Source organism: Cervus elaphus, chromosome 11, assembly GCF_910594005.1.
Source record: "Cervus elaphus chromosome 11, mCerEla1.1, whole genome shotgun sequence".
Classification (NCBI taxonomy): Eukaryota; Metazoa; Chordata; class Mammalia; order Artiodactyla; family Cervidae; genus Cervus; species Cervus elaphus.
In genome coordinates this window covers 72,971,659-72,987,036 of record NC_057825.1, presented here as the reverse complement: position 1 = coordinate 72,987,036, position 15,378 = coordinate 72,971,659, and the positions used below count along the sequence as shown (strand labels likewise).

Here is a 15,378-nt window from a genome sequence, read left to right as displayed (position 1 = left end):
GTTATGACCAACCTAGACAGCATGTTAAAAGGCAGAGACATTACTTTGCCAACAAAGGTCCATCTAGTCAAAGCTATGGTTTTTCCAGTAGTCATGTGTGGATGTGAGAGTTGGACTATAAAGAAAGCTGAGGACCGAAGAATTGATGCTTTTGAACTGTGGTGTTGGAGAAGATTCTTGAGAGCCCCTTGGACTGCAAGGAGATCCAACCTGTCCTTCCTAAAGGAAATCAGTCCTGAATATTCATTGGAAGGACTGATGCTGATGCTGAAACTCCAATACTCTGGCTACTTGATGAGAATGGACTCGTTGGAAAAGACCCTGATGCTGGGAAAGATTGAAGGCAGGAGGAAAGGGGCCAACAGAGGATGAGATGGTTGGCTGGCATCACTGACTCAGTGAACATGAGTTTGAGTAACTCCAGGAGTGGGTGATGGACGGGGAGGCCTGTCCATGGGATGCTGCAGTCCACGGGGCGCAAAGAGTTGGATACAACTGAGTGACTGAACTGAAGTAAACTGAATCAGTGGTGGTGGGTATGATGGTATGGCCATAAGAAAGGTTAGATATGAATAAAAATGAAGGAGGTGTAGAAATACTTGAGAGGTAAGGGGAAATGGCCTGAGATGTGGGAATGGTGGTAGGAATGCAAAATAAAGGACTGATGTGGAAGACAATTTGAAGGGAATAACTAATGAATGAAAAGATGTGAGGATGAGGAAGATAGTACACTATGACTCTGTGTGTTAAAACTTAAATTATAATGTAGAAAGTAAAGATCAGTATTTGTGGGAAAGACTGTAAAAGTTGTTTTCAGAGTATAGATATGAGTATGTTAGGCTAAAACAATAATTTATAATTTAAAGGTATAATTTATAATTTAAAGTTTATAAGGATTCATTTTTTCTTTTGTTTACTTTCTGCTGTTTTGCTTGCTTAGTTGTTTTGGTTCTGTGATTTATTATCAGTCAGGAAGTTTACTCTGTGTGTGTGTGCGTGTATATAGCAACATGACTAATTAACATTCTCTCATCATTGAGACAAATTCTAGAACACTTGCTTACAAGAGAGAGAACAGCATCTGAATAAAGACAAGTGACTAGTTGTGGAGTAGAGAAGTCAGAAAACACATTATAGAAAAGAGATATTTTAGAAAGTTTATACTTTTTTATAATCTACTTTGAAATACTTTGCAAAATGGCATAATGATTGGAAGCAGACTAAATGTGTGGAGAGTCTAGTTGTGACTTTACATTTATTTAACAAATGCCAAAGAAGAGCTGAAAACTGAAAACAACCCAGATATCCATTGATAAGAAAATAGAAAACAGTGTTATAGTCATACAGTTGAATACTATTCAGCAATGAAAAGGAATGAACTATTGATTGAAGCGATGAATAGCAAAAACATTGTGTTGAGTCAAAGAGCTTTATACAGAAGAATATTAACTATTTTCTATAATTCTATGATTCTATTTATGATTCTATTTATATGAAATTCTGGAGCAGACAAAAACTCATCTCTTAGGAAAAAAATCATAACCATTATTATCCTGGGCTTCCCAGATGGTGCTATGGTAAAGAACCCTCCTGTTGAGGCAGGAGACACAAGAGCCCCTGGAGGAGGGCGTGGTAACCCACTCCAGTATTCTTGCCTGGAGAAGTTCATGGACAGAAGAGCCTGTAGGGCTACAGTCTGTGGGTTTGCAAAGAGTTGGACATGTTAAAACAGCTTAGCATGTATGCATTATTACTCTTGTAGGGCAGAGGTGAGGGATTAATTAGGAAGTGACATGAGAAAACTTTCTGAGGGTGAGTGTTCTGTATCTTCATGAACGTTTGGGTTACATGGGTGTATACATTTCTCAAAATGCATTAAATGGTATGCTCAGGGTTTGTCTATTTCATCATATTTAAATTTTACATTAAATATGTAAACAAATATTAAACTTCAGTTAATGATAAGCATGCTGAAGAGTTTAAGGGCTGACAGATACTGATGTTTGTAACTTAGATTGCATCAGAAATGATGGATAAATACTGGATAGATATTAATAATTATATAGAACTATTTTTCTTATCATGATAATTTTCTAAACCAGTATAGTATAATGTTGAGTCTCAGTATATGGGTGTGCACTGTACAATTATTTCAACTTTTCATATATTTGAAAATGTCACAATAAAATGTTGGGTGAAATTAAAAGAACTTTGAACACATATTAAACCTTTGGATGGCTCTGATTTACCAATATGGGAGGTAGTAAAACAGTGTTAAAAGGCTGGGGTCCTGAATCAGAACTTTGAGTTTGAATCCTATTAGTTGAAGCTTTTATTAGTTTTGAGAACTTGGGCAAATTGTAATGAGCTTTCCTCTATTCTAAAATATGAATAATATCCTCATCATAGAGTTTTATAAAGATTAAGTGGGTTGAATTATATAAAATACTTATCAAGATGCTTGACATATAATAAACTTTTAATAAGTTACTTTAAAGTGTCAAAGGAACTTACAAAAACATTGCAATTAAAACCATAATTTTATTGTCTTATAAGAGTCAATTCTGATATATAAAATACCTTCTAGCAAATATTGGATATATTTTTCAATACCTTCAAAGATAGAAACTATGAAAGTTAAATATTTTAAAATATTTAAGCATTTTCTTTTACTTCCATAAAAGATAGGGCCCTAGAAAGAAAAAGAAGATATTTTTTTTTCCTTGTAGATTTCTTAACTTCAGTGTCATTCAGCACATTTGTTGCATGCTATTGCTGAGATCCTGAGCTAGGAGATAAGGAAGCAAAATTGAGACAGGGTTCCTACCCACAAGGAGTTTATAGTCTGCTATTTAATGCTTCACTGTTCTTTAGAGACTAAACACCAGACCAACAGGATGAAATGTGCCTTTAGATGCTTACTTTACATTAATTTTAAATAGTATAATTTAAAATTTTAATAATTATTAAATCTAGAATCTAGATATGGGATAAATAAATGTCTAGGACAGCACTGTCCAATAGAACTTTCTGTGATGATGAAACTGTTCTGTATATGTGTTGTTCAATATAGTAACCACAGGTCATGTATGGGTGTTGAGCACTTGAAATGTTCCTAGTGCAATTGAGAAGACACATTTTTAATTTAGCTTAATTTAGCTGCATGTGTCTGGGAGGTACCAGATTGGACAGTGCATCTCCAGAGTCTATATTTCTCAAACTGTCTGAGGAAAAGGACTAGTTATTTCAAATTTCAAATCTCTTATGGACCAATATTTTTGTAAAAATGCAATAAAAATTACTGCAAGGATGAAATGAGAAAAAAATTACAGTCATGCAAATCACCATCTCATTTTTGAAATGGTAGATACAGCAGACATAAAATTAATCTGTCAAAATTGCTGTAAAAGTTTCTAAACACTCTGTATTGTTATCATGTGCCAGTGACAAATAGTTTTTAGACCGGCCGTGGTCATGGATCACATTTTGAGCTAGATAGAGTCTTTTTTTGCCTGATGTGCCTAACACATAATTTCCTGAAACCAACTCTTTGTTAATATTACTGGTAGAGATAAATTTTTTACATAAGTGTAATTCAGTAATGTGTTTACTGATATCACAGTTAACACTCCTTACAGCAAGTCTTGTCCAGGACAGCAGAATATTGACATTGTAATGTGGTCAACTTCAAGGTAGACCGGGAGGGCTTATTTGATCCAGTGAAGCCATTTTTGCAGTTGGAGATATAAGCTGAAAAATCCTTCCTCCTATAAAGTTCAGCTCGATATTTACAGCAGCCAAATTTGCTCAGCAACAGAAAGAAATCCCTTCGGAATGCCTTCGTGAAAATTGCATACAGAAACGGATTGGCGCATGAATTGACAGGATAAAAGAGAACCAGCAGAACCTTTGAGTTGGTTACTGTAATGAGGGGCACTTTGAAGGCAGCTGAGATGGCAAAGAAAGAGATTGGTGCCATGCAGGTGAAATCGGTGAAGATGAGGACCGCCATTTTCTTAGCAATCTTTGTATCTCTGTTGGTAGCCATCAGCTCTGGATTTTGGACTGCGAAATAAATTTTAATGTAGCAAGCACAAATGATGATGAAGGCCAGCACATTGAGAATCAGGATGGTTAAGATGTAGACCTGTGAGAGGGTGGTTTCCACATCCATGGGGAGGCAAATGCTGACCTTCATGTAATTGCTGACACCCACAAGAGGCAGCATGGCAACGAGAGAAGAAAAGAGCCACCCTCCGAGCATGACTGGGATGGCATGTTTCAGTCGCAGCTTTTGGTCCAGCTGAATAGCATAGGTGATGGTGTGCCATCTTTCTAGCGTGATGACTGTGAGGGTGTAGACAGAGAGTTCACTTGCAAACACAGTGAAAAAGCCAGCCGCGCTGCACCCACTCCCTGTCTGCCAGTCTATGGCGTGGTTATGGTACTGGCCTTTGGTTTGGGCATCGACTGAGGCAATGAGGAGCAGGTAGAGCCCCATGCACAAGTCTGCAAAGGAGAGGTTGCACATGAGAAAGCGGGGCACTGTGAGTTTATAGCGACTAGTCAGGAGGACAAAGAGGACAGTCACATTCCCCACGATGGCCAGGATATTAATCAGCCAAATCAGGACTCTAAGGAAGTCATAGCCCATAATGTCTTCACAGGGATTGAAAGCATCTGGTTCAGGAGCACACTGGAGTGTCTTGGGTAAGCAGAAACCATAGTCATAATCCCAGCCACTCAGTTCACTCTCAGCAAAGACGGCGGAATAACTGGAAGAAGAATATTGTGACTCAGTGTAAACTTAAGAGGTTTTCTATGATTCTGGGAATTGAAAAAAATTTAGAAATTGACCCTGGTGGTTTTTTGTTTTCTTTTTTTAAGGAGAGCAAACTAAAGGAAACAAAGTCAAAACAGCCTTAATCTTATATTTATTTGTTATCTGAGAACTCCGAATTGGTGTAGGAGTTCCTTAAGAAGGGAATGAACAGCCATTTAGATTTTTTTTTAATATGCAGATTTTACACAGTGATGCAAGGATTTAATGAAGCTGTTTACAGAGCATTCTTTTCTTTGGAAAACAAATTTAGAGACATAATCTATGCTTGCTCAATCTAAAAAAAACTTTCTTGACATTTTCTTAGCTATTTATCTCCTTTAGTTGCTAACCAAACTGCTATCAAGCTGTTTGTCTGCAATAGAACACAAATGGGATTGAAAGGCTCACACTGTTGAAGATTATCAGCTTTAGGAGGACATGCTGAAGTCCTTAGCTAATCAAGTAGCCCAGTTGAGAAATGGAACCAACGTTAGGTTACTCAGTTGAAATTTAGGAACAAAGGAAGAATGGAGTCATGAATGATAGAAATAAATAGTTGAAAAAAGATAATTCTTAGGATATGAGTCAAATTCAGAGAGTGGACTGACTGGAGAGGGACTGCGTCCCTAGTGAAGGAATAGTCCCACTCTGACACTCACTCCCTTTCTCCCAACCCCACTGCTACTGCTTGAGTTCAGATTTTCATTCTTTCTAATGGGACAGTGACATTAGTTTCCTTCTTGGCATCCTTTCCCCAATTTTAGCCCTCTCCTAGTCCATCTGTGTATTCCTACTGGAATGGCCTGTCTTACGCACAATATATTAATTCAAACATTTCTTAGTTTCTCATTGGCAATGGGATAAACTCCAGATTCCTTGTGAGGACCTCTAAGTCTCTCCTTGATCTGCATCTGCCTCCTGTTCTAACCTCGTCTCTAAGAAGCTGTGTGTGCACATGCATACCCAGTCGTGTCTGACACTTTGCCACCCCATAGACTGTAGCCCACCAGGCTCCTCTGTCCATGGAATTTTCCAGGCAAGAATACTGGAGTGGGTTGCCATTTCCTATTCCAGGAGATTTTCTTAAACCAGGGGTCAAACCTGCATCTCTTCTGCCTTCTGCATTGGCAGACCTGTTCTTTACCTGTAGCTTACCTGGGAAGCCCTGAAGAAGCAGTAGTACTGTACAGTTCAGAACACAGGCTCTGGAGCAAGACTGCCCGGGTTCCAGCCTTTACACGGCTTTTACCAGCTGTGTAAACTGGTTCCAGCTTTTACCAGCTGGGAGAGTTATTTAACATCTCTGTTCTTCAATTTTTCATTTGCCAAATAAGGACAATAATCACACCCCCCTCACTGGATTGTGCTAAAGGATTAAATGCATTAAAACATGTAAAAATTTTAGGATAATGCCTGATACCTAGTAAGTACTCAGTGACTGTTAAAGATCCTTATAATTATCTCTTGTAAATCCTTTGTGCAACCCTTTGGTCACATGAAAAGACTTGTGGCTCTCAGAACAGGTTTTACTGTTTTGTCCCTTTGTCTTTGAATGTGTTGTTTTTTCTTCCCCCTTCTCCCTCATTTCTCTGGAGAATTCCTCCTCATCTTTAAAGATAATCGTCTCTATGCAGCCTTTCTTGATTCTACACCTCTAAGGAGTTTATCACCCCTCCTCTCGCTGCATTTACCATTGTAATTCTCAAACTAACATGGCCATTATGTGATGATACATGTCTTATTTAATAGTATATGAAGTTATTCTTTAATAATCATGAAGGCAGGGGACTACACCTTGTTTATGTCACACAGTTTTGTCCCAGAGTATTCATTCAGTACATGTGGTGGAATGAATAAACCAGGGTGATGCTGGCTTGGGAAGGAATTGTGAGGCTGCAGGGACAGTGGATGATACAGTATGATGCATGTGTGTGCTGTCCTCAGTCACGTCTGACTCTCTGTGACCCCGTGGACTGTAGCCCAGCAGGCTACTCTGTCCATGGAATTTTCCAGGCAAGGATACTAGAGTGGGTTTCCATTTCCTTCTCCAGGGGATCTTCCCAACCCAGAGACTGAACCCTCCTGCCTTGGCAGGCAGATTCTTTACCACCTGGGAAGCCCCATGATGCATGTAGGTTTAACAGATTTTCTCTTTGCCCACAGTCAGCTAGTATAATCTTGAAAGGTGGAGAAATGGGCATAATTTTTCTGTCGGGGCCATTACAAATATATATTTCACCCCAGAGTTTCTCACACATTAAAAGAGCATTTTTCTCAACTCTCAAAACTTAACTTCTCATTTTTTGTAGAAGGGAGTGTGTACCTAATACAGTTACTGGATAAAATGATATGTTTGAGCAACACAATTACCTAAGGGAAAGAGCATAGATTTCCAAAAAAGGGAAAAGAAATCTATGATCTGGGACACCAAAAAAGGTGCTAGAATGTCACAGAAACCAAACTGAAACTGGAAAAGTACTACTGCCACTCACAGGAGACTGCATGGGAAACTCACTTGTTTTATTTTAAATATACCTAGCATATTTGTTTGTCCTCATCCCATGCACGTCAGTATAATTATCTGATTTTTAAATCTTTAAAGAGGTAATGGTGGTTATCAGAACGATGAAGGACCTGGGGACAAGCCTTCGTTTTATTGGTAGGAGACCGAGATTAAAGGAGGTGAGTGCCATGCCCCAGCTCCCTCAGCCCTGTGCACCGGTGGCGATGCGAGGTCTTCATGTGCATGGTCCAGGGGACTTTCTCCTACTTCTCCATCTCTCAGGGTTTTTCAAGGTGTGGACCTTGGACCACTTCCATCAGAATCACTAGAGTGTTCATTACAATGCAGATTCTTGGCTTCACTTCAGACCCTGAATCAAACTCTCTAGGGACAGAGCCCAGGAATCTGCATTTTAAGCAAGTTCTTCAGATGATTCCTACAAAATAACAACCTTTGTTACATCACATGAGAACTTTCCAACTATTGTTGCCTTAGTTTCCTTTACTATGTTCCCCTTATCAAAATAGCTCCAGCTGCTACTAGAAGCACTAATATAAAGACATTAAAAATTCTGCCATGGTTTCTAAATAAACTTACATCACTAAGAGATCAAATAGGTTTCGTTTCCCACTCCCCTGGTCCTTCGCTCTTTCTTTTTTTGCCCTACTGGGCATACGTCTAGGTTTTTCTCACTGGTGATTTGTCTTTGGACTGAATACCTATCTGTTGCTACTTACATTTGTGCCCCAGGATGGCTCCTGAGGGCATCAATATGCTTATTGACAAAACCCTGCATGGAGCTGTCTTTAGTACTGAAGGCTGTGCAGAGAGTGTGAATGGACTTGGATGGGCTTAGCAATATTGAGTCAGAGGAAGGAGAAACAGTAGCACCACTGCTTCAGCAACAATCAACAGACAGGAAAAAAGACAGGGATTTTAGGAGGACAGTGGGGCCAACCATAGTGGTAAGGACACTTAGGGAGAGCAGATAAGGCGAGGCTCTAGCAGATAATGCTGGCTCTAGAATTTCTGAACTCCAGGGGCTCAGGAATAGCAATCTGGTGGGAAGGGAAGGAAGGGGATTTATCACAAGAAATGTTTTCATAGGGAGCACACTCTTTTTACTTAGATTATGTGTTAATTTTAGGTAGTTCTGGGGGATGCTGAAGACTAGAGGACTTGTATTAAAACAGTGTTAAAATAGACTCAAGATTGGATGCTTACTTTGGAAGGCATGGAGTGGTAGGGGCTGATGGTTATTGAGACTGACCTAAAGTCTCCCCTCCCCCCCAAAACACCCCTTGATGGTACCACTGACTATACCCAAAAGTGGTTTCCTACTGATGAAAAAAAACCATATGATTGCAAAAGTGTTATGTGGAAGGTGATAATGGAGAGAGTATTGAGAGAGAAGAGTGGGAAGGGTGAGGAAAGGGAATGCTGGAGGATAGATGGTGTCAGACCTAAATGAAAGGAGAAAGTAAAGAAGAATACAGACTGTAATATAAGGTACCCTAGATACTGTCACAGTCTTTAAAAACTCCCTTTACTCTCATGCTTCTGAAAGCCAAATGATGTTTCTATTGTCCCTTACAGTTGAGGAAAAAAGTCTCAGAAAAGATAAGTATTGTCAAGGGAAACCTAATGTTACAGGAACATTAGTGCCAAGAATTCATATCCAAGTCTGAGGAGCTCCAGAGCCCAGGGTCCTTCCATCATACCACCCTGTGCCTCTATATATCTTGCAGATTGATAGGAAAAAAAGAGAAAAGAAAAAAAGATATAGAAGAGAGAATGGAGAGTGGCAGGGTACCTTAGAAGGGCATCTGGTTTGGTTTTGTAGCCTGAGGAACATGGAGGAGGAGATGGGAGTAGAAGGGAAGTAATAACACTTGTAAATCACAGTAAATGTGGCATCGGAACACTTTTGAGGCATGCAGCTCTACAGTTGCACCAGAGTGTCATGCCTTTGGGTTAAATTTCCCCCCAAAGAACCAGCACATTAAGTTATAATTTACGGCCTTTTCTATTTTAACATGCCTTGACTTACTCAGCCTCGTTCTAGCGTCAGCGGGCTTCCCTGGTGGCTCAGATGGTAAAGCGTCTGCCTGCAATGCGGGAGACCCGGGTTCGATCCCTGGGTTGGGGAGATCCCCTGAAGAAGGAAAGGGCAACCCACTCTGGTACTCTTGCCTGGAAAATCCCATGCATGGAGGAGCCTGGTAGGCTACAGTCCATGAGGTTGCAAAGAGTCAGACATGACCAAACAACAGTCCATGAGGTTGCAAAGAGTCAGACATGACCAAACAACTTCACTGGTTCCTTTACAATTGAAGTTATATGAAATGCCAAGGCAGTAGAAAAATTTTTTTTTTTAAAAATCAGGGGCTTCCCTGATTGCTCAGTGGTTAAGACTCTGCCTGCCAATGCAGGGGACACAGGTTTGATCCCTTTCTGGGAAGGTCCCACATGCCGCGGAGGAACTAAGCCCCTGTGCCACAACTGTTGGGCCTGTGTTCCAGAGCCTGGGGGCCGCGACTGCTGAGCCCGTGTGCCATACCTACTGAAGCTGGTGCCTCTGCAAGCCCGTGCCCTGCAATGAGAGAGGCCACCACAACGAGAAACCTGCCCACCACGAGGGCAGGCCCCGGTCATCACAACTAGAGAAAGCCTGAGTAGCAACGAAGACCCAGGACAGCCCAAAAGAAATAAATCTTTAAAAAATACCAGTCAGTAGAATAGAAATGGAGTGCTCATCCAATATGTGTCAGTGATAGTGTGAAGTCTAAATAATTTTAAGCTCTAGAGCATAATGATCAAGGTGGCCTAAATCTCTCTGAAGGGAAGTGGCTGCTTCTAGAAGCTGTCTACAATCAGTTAATCTTCGTGGAATGCTGACCAAGTGGCTAGTGAAAAATCCTTACTAACGAGGCTATCATTAAACAAGCCCTTAGTGACATCAGAATATCTGCAAATAAAATTTTAATTTTGGAAGAGAATTTAATATGACTGTAAAATGAATATGTAGGTATGTTTTTACAAGTATTTTTTTAACCAGTTGAAAGAGATAATTGATCATCTGGAATGCCTTGTAAAAAAAAAAAAACCACCCACACCCCATTTTAAAGCTGTTAAAACATGCTTTGCAAACATGGCCCCAACCAAGACTTTTATCAAAAGAAAATTGTTGGCACTGATAACCATAAGGTGGCCACAGAATAAGACATGGCTTCCCGAGTTTCCTTACATGCAAATACTTACAGTGTTTCATTATTTGGTCTCCTTGCTGTGCTTTCACATTGTTTGGAAAAGTTTTTAAAAATGGAAAATGAAAAATTCTGCCTGAAAGAGGTAAAAAAAACAAACAAACTGTTGAGCTTTTGGTCTTTAAACCTGATCATGTCTGTTTACGCTTTGTTCATCCAAATTCTTTCCCTATTACTCCAGCGTCGTGTTCTGCACCATTGTCCTAACTGAAACACTTCCAGGGGAGAGAGTGAAGGCTTCTGAGTTGTCATTAGAGTGCTTCCAGCTTAGATAAAATGCTTCTGAATGCTAAGTGTTTTGTGTGGGCTCTAGAGATGAAAAAACTTAAATTTGTCACATTGAATCATGGATTTTTCAGTGCTCGTTAAAAGATAACTTTGTGGTATATTAAGGTTTGCTACTCACCACTCTTCTCCCCACATCTGCCTTGATGAACAAATAACCATTCAGAGTTCATGGCTTTGAATTATAACTGGGAATCTCTCTTGTAAAGATTTGAAGATTCTGGACCTGGCTTTAAAATGATGTGAATTTTCAGCCTTTTTGGCTTTATGTGCGGAAATATAATGTGGTCACTCCCTATTCCTCCATCTTTCCCTCAGAAATTTAGCCTGTGGGAAGGGGTAAATGTCAAGAAATTAAAAGAAGGCTATACTTATACTCCTAAGATGAAACCACAGGGAGGCACAAGGGGAAACTGGATGAAGAAACAGAGAAAAGAACAGCAGGCTGTGAGAACTCCAGCCTTTCCTGAGGAGAAAAGAGAAATGAGGTAATTCAAGATGGGCATTTCTATTTATTATTCTTCTTCTTCTCCAACATTAACAGGGCTTCTCAGGTGGTGCTTAGGAAGACCCCCTAGAGGAGAGCATGGGAACCCACTCCAGTACTCTTGCCTGGAAAATCCCATGGACAGAGGAGCCTACAATTGTAGCCTACAGGTGGGCTACAATCCACAGATGGACGGGACTGAAATGACTTAGCACGTTAGCGATATTAACAAGACAATCCCTTGTAGGAATGACTTTGTGTAAAAGCAGGATGGTGGAGAATATGTAAGGACTATTGGACCTACTGGACTCACTTTCAGAAATTACTCAGCTTATTATTTCGCTTGTGAGAGAAAGGGGGAGTGAGAAAGAGATTGTGTGTGTGTTTGATGCTGACTCTGCATCTGTTACTTAGAGATACTCCACATGAACCAATCTACAATTAACAGGAAACGTGGTTGTGCTTGGCCTTCAGTTCTGTCTGTTCTCTCTCTTTTGGAATTTTAATCAGAGACACCAAGGAGAGTTTGGGGGCCATCTGCTTAGGCAGCTGTGTGGGTTATCCAGGCTCCGCAGCTGCAGGGCAGAGGGCTGACCCAGAGTTTGCACAAACATCCACTGGCCCAGCTTCACGCTCTCCATCCTCACTAGCATCCAAGGTTTCTGACTTCAGAGATAGAGAAGGAGTCAGCTGAAACTTGTCATCCTAATCAAGACAACTGCTGTTGACTGCATTACCCTTTCACTTAGTACTGGCCCACAGCTGTGTAATGCCCACCCCACCCCACCCCCCCTTAATTTTTTTTTAACCCAGAGGTAGTAGTCTCTTCTTTCATCTGCTGGAATAAAACACCCCTGAACTAAAGCTTTAACATGTCAGTAACTTCAGAAGGGAAGCAGCCTCCTTTCCCACAACAGTGGAAGTGTCCAGAACCAGCTTTATCCTAAACCAGCATCTGTATTGTGTGTTGTCCTAGTTCCCTCACCAGCTTTGCTCACTCACAGCCCATCCTCCACCTTGCTGCCAGAGTGCTACTTTACAGAAGCAAATCCGAGTGATTCTGTTTTGAATTCTCCAGTGGCCCCGCATCCTCTAAGCGACATCCTTACGCTCAGAGCCCGTCATGGCTCACCTCTCCCTGGTCTCTGCTCACGCATCCTCCTCTCTGTGACCAGAAGTTCTGAATGACTTTCATTCCATGGTCTCTTGCCTTTGTGCCTTCACAAAAGCTATTCCATCTTCTTGGCATGCTTTCCCTCACACCTATCTAGCTAATTGCTACCTGTTGTTCAGAGCTCAGCAGAAGTCACTTCCTGGGGAAGTGTTGCCTGTTGCCCTGTTGCCATTTGGAAATTCTCCCTGTGTTCTCCCAGAGCACTGTGTTCTCAGCTCTCTCACAACATTTGCTGTACTGCACCTAAGTGTTGGCTGTCTTGTGTGTTGTCCCCAAGTGGCTGCTCGTGACTCTGATGGTTGGGATGAGCTCTTACTCATCTTCGTAGCTTCAAACTTTTGTGCAGTGTTTTTCTGGAACGCGGTGAATACTCAGTTAATGTTCTTTGAAACTCAGTTAGTGGCACACAGCTTTCTGAGCACAGTGAATGGCCTTTCTTCTTGGTTACCCCAAAAACTTCAGGTAGATCCATACCTCCCTACCTATGGGAGGTATGAAAGGGGTGTACAGTGATAACATGTGCTGGCTGATTAACTGTAAAATAGGTTGATTCCAAAAACAGTTGCATCCTGGTGTCACTCTCTTAATGCCTCATCTAATTAATTGTATGGGAATCTTCTTAGGCTGTATAATATTCTTTTAGAGCGATGTTTTTCCAGCTGTGAGTTGTGACCCATTAACGGGTCATGAAAGCAATAAGGTGAATCAAGACTAGCATTGAAAGTAAACAAACATGAAATAAAATAGACAAGAGAATATCAGTGTATGCTGGATAACCAACATAACCAACAAGGACCTACTGTATAGCACATGGAACTCTGCTCAATGTTATGTAGCCGCCTGGATGGGAGGGGTTTTGGGGGAGAATGGATACAGGTATATGTATGGCTGAGTCCCTTCACCTGAAACTATCACAACACTGTGTCAATCAGCTATACCCCAATATAGAACAAAACGTTAAAAAAATAAAATTATGCAAAAGAAAGAAAAAAGAGAATATCAGTGTATCACATGTAAAACAGTTAAGTAGTGCTCTGTTTTATTTCAGTTACATGCATTGTGTTTACTGGGTTGCAATGTGAAAAAAGCACTTCTTTGTATGCATTACAGTGGGGAGAAAAAATCTGGAAGAGAGTGCTTTAAGGAAAGAATAAAATCCTTCACACCCTGTCATTCCATTCTGGACTGAAGTGAAGTGAATTAATTGAATGAGTAAGACCATCCCCTCCCCTCAACCCAGCACTGGTCACAAACCCACAAACCAGCCAGGAGTTTCTGCCTTTTCCATTCCCATTCTAAGCTAATCCTTAGGGAGCTAGGTTTCTGTTCTATAATAGAAGACAGTCTTCTGCCAGGAGAGAAATAGCTTTTTTAAAAAAGCAGTGAAAACCTTCTGTAGTGTTCTGTGTCTTTTTTTTTTTTAAACTAAAGATTAAGACATTAGGTAAAATTGACCTTATTGAGCCTACTCCCCCCACTTCTTTAGAAATGATGCTCTTTGGTAAGGATTAGAGCTAGTTGATCTCTGAGATACCAGTTTTGTACTTCATTTTGCAACTGCAATTATAGCCTGATTTAAGGTTTTAATTGAATTAGCTCAGAATAAGTGATAAGGGTCTTTTAGCTGCAGGGTGAATCGACTCTTTGGAGTCAGTTTTCAGGAGGACACGGGACAGTTCATTTTCTTCTTGTCTATCTGAGAGTGACCCCATGACTATGGTGCTGGTTTAGAAGGCAGGCAGTAAAAGGGCAGGGAGTTGCTGACCAATTGACTATTTTCAAATCTGAGTTTCTGCCACAGCCTGGCAGGCTCTACCTTTTGTTTTTTTACTTACTCTTTTGTTGGCAAGTTCCTAAAAGCACAGCAGTGGCTGGGGTAAGTCAATGTGGCATCCAGGAGGTTGGTAAATTTTTCTCTTGATGGCAGTTTTTTCAGAGAATAGGATGATGTGGCAATTAGCATCTGAATGGACTCTAGCCCATAGCTAGGCAGGGCCTGCAGTTTAGTGGAAGAAATATCCCTGAAAAGTCAAAAAAGAGAAAGGCTTACTTATTTATTTAATATATTTGATTCATAGAATGAAACTTTGTCTCAACAATAGCATCATTCTAGGTTCTGAGGCATTTTTTCTCTATCTTGCTTTCTCCCTGATTCTCCGTTTCAGTTACTCTCATTAAGATATGAATTCAAAAAAGCTACGTTGTGTTTTTCCTTATATTCACCCCATTATCCATTCATTAGAATTCCCTCTCTCTGCTGCTTTCTTTCTCCCTCCCTCTCCCTCCCTCCACTTAGCCGAAGTAAAATAACCACTTGCTTTATGATAGAGCAGGCACATGCAGTGACATCAAGCTTTTGTGCTCTACCCCAGGGGGAAGTATTTAGGCCTTCAGATGCCTGTCTCTCTGTTGATCAAGCTCCACAGAGTAGGTTTTCATGAAGCACAGGCTGCTTATGCTATTAAGAGCCACTATGTGGCATTAGCCATCATCGACCTTCTCTAAAGGCAAACTGGATTCATCAGTCCAAAGCAAGTGAATACTCAGTCATGCAAGCAGAATTGTGTGGAAAGCTCAGGATTTTTCAAACAAGGTCCTGAACTTCTTAGATTTTCTAAACTTGAGGCAATGTGCAAGAAAACTCTAAACAAATTAAATGTGAGAAGGAAGAATCAGTGGGCATTTAAAAATTCTTCCCGTCTTCCTGTGAAGATTTTCAGGCAGCACAACCCCCTTCAGGACCCTGACCTTGTGCCCAGCTCCTGGGACAGGATCAGTGGGTGACTGATGGACAGATGGACTTGACACCATGGCGTGATGACTAGGGTCGGTCCTTGGTGG

At 40.8% G+C, this 15,378-nt stretch overlaps 2 protein-coding genes across 4 annotated transcripts in view; one reads left to right on the top strand and one right to left on the bottom strand.

The window, feature by feature from the left end:
- Positions 1-15,378, top strand: part of LOC122703657 (stonin-1) — a 189,291-nt gene that overhangs the window by 125,401 nt on the left and 48,512 nt on the right. The window lies entirely within an intron of this gene.
- The window catches only part of LHCGR (luteinizing hormone/choriogonadotropin receptor), a 60,299-nt gene continuing 47,440 nt past the window's right edge, over positions 2,520-15,378 (bottom strand). For 2 of the 3 annotated variants that reach the window (XM_043918065.1, XM_043918067.1), the window contains 3 exons: positions 14,373-14,558; positions 10,587-10,667; positions 2,520-4,775 (listed from right to left, as the gene is read on the bottom strand). In XM_043918065.1, coding sequence (XP_043774000.1) covers positions 3,623-4,775; positions 10,587-10,667; positions 14,373-14,558 — 1,420 coding nt within the window. In that variant the 3' untranslated portion in view covers positions 2,520-3,622. The remainder of the gene's footprint in view (positions 4,776-10,586; positions 10,668-14,372; positions 14,559-15,378) is intronic. The other variant, XM_043918066.1, reaches the window with a different exon arrangement.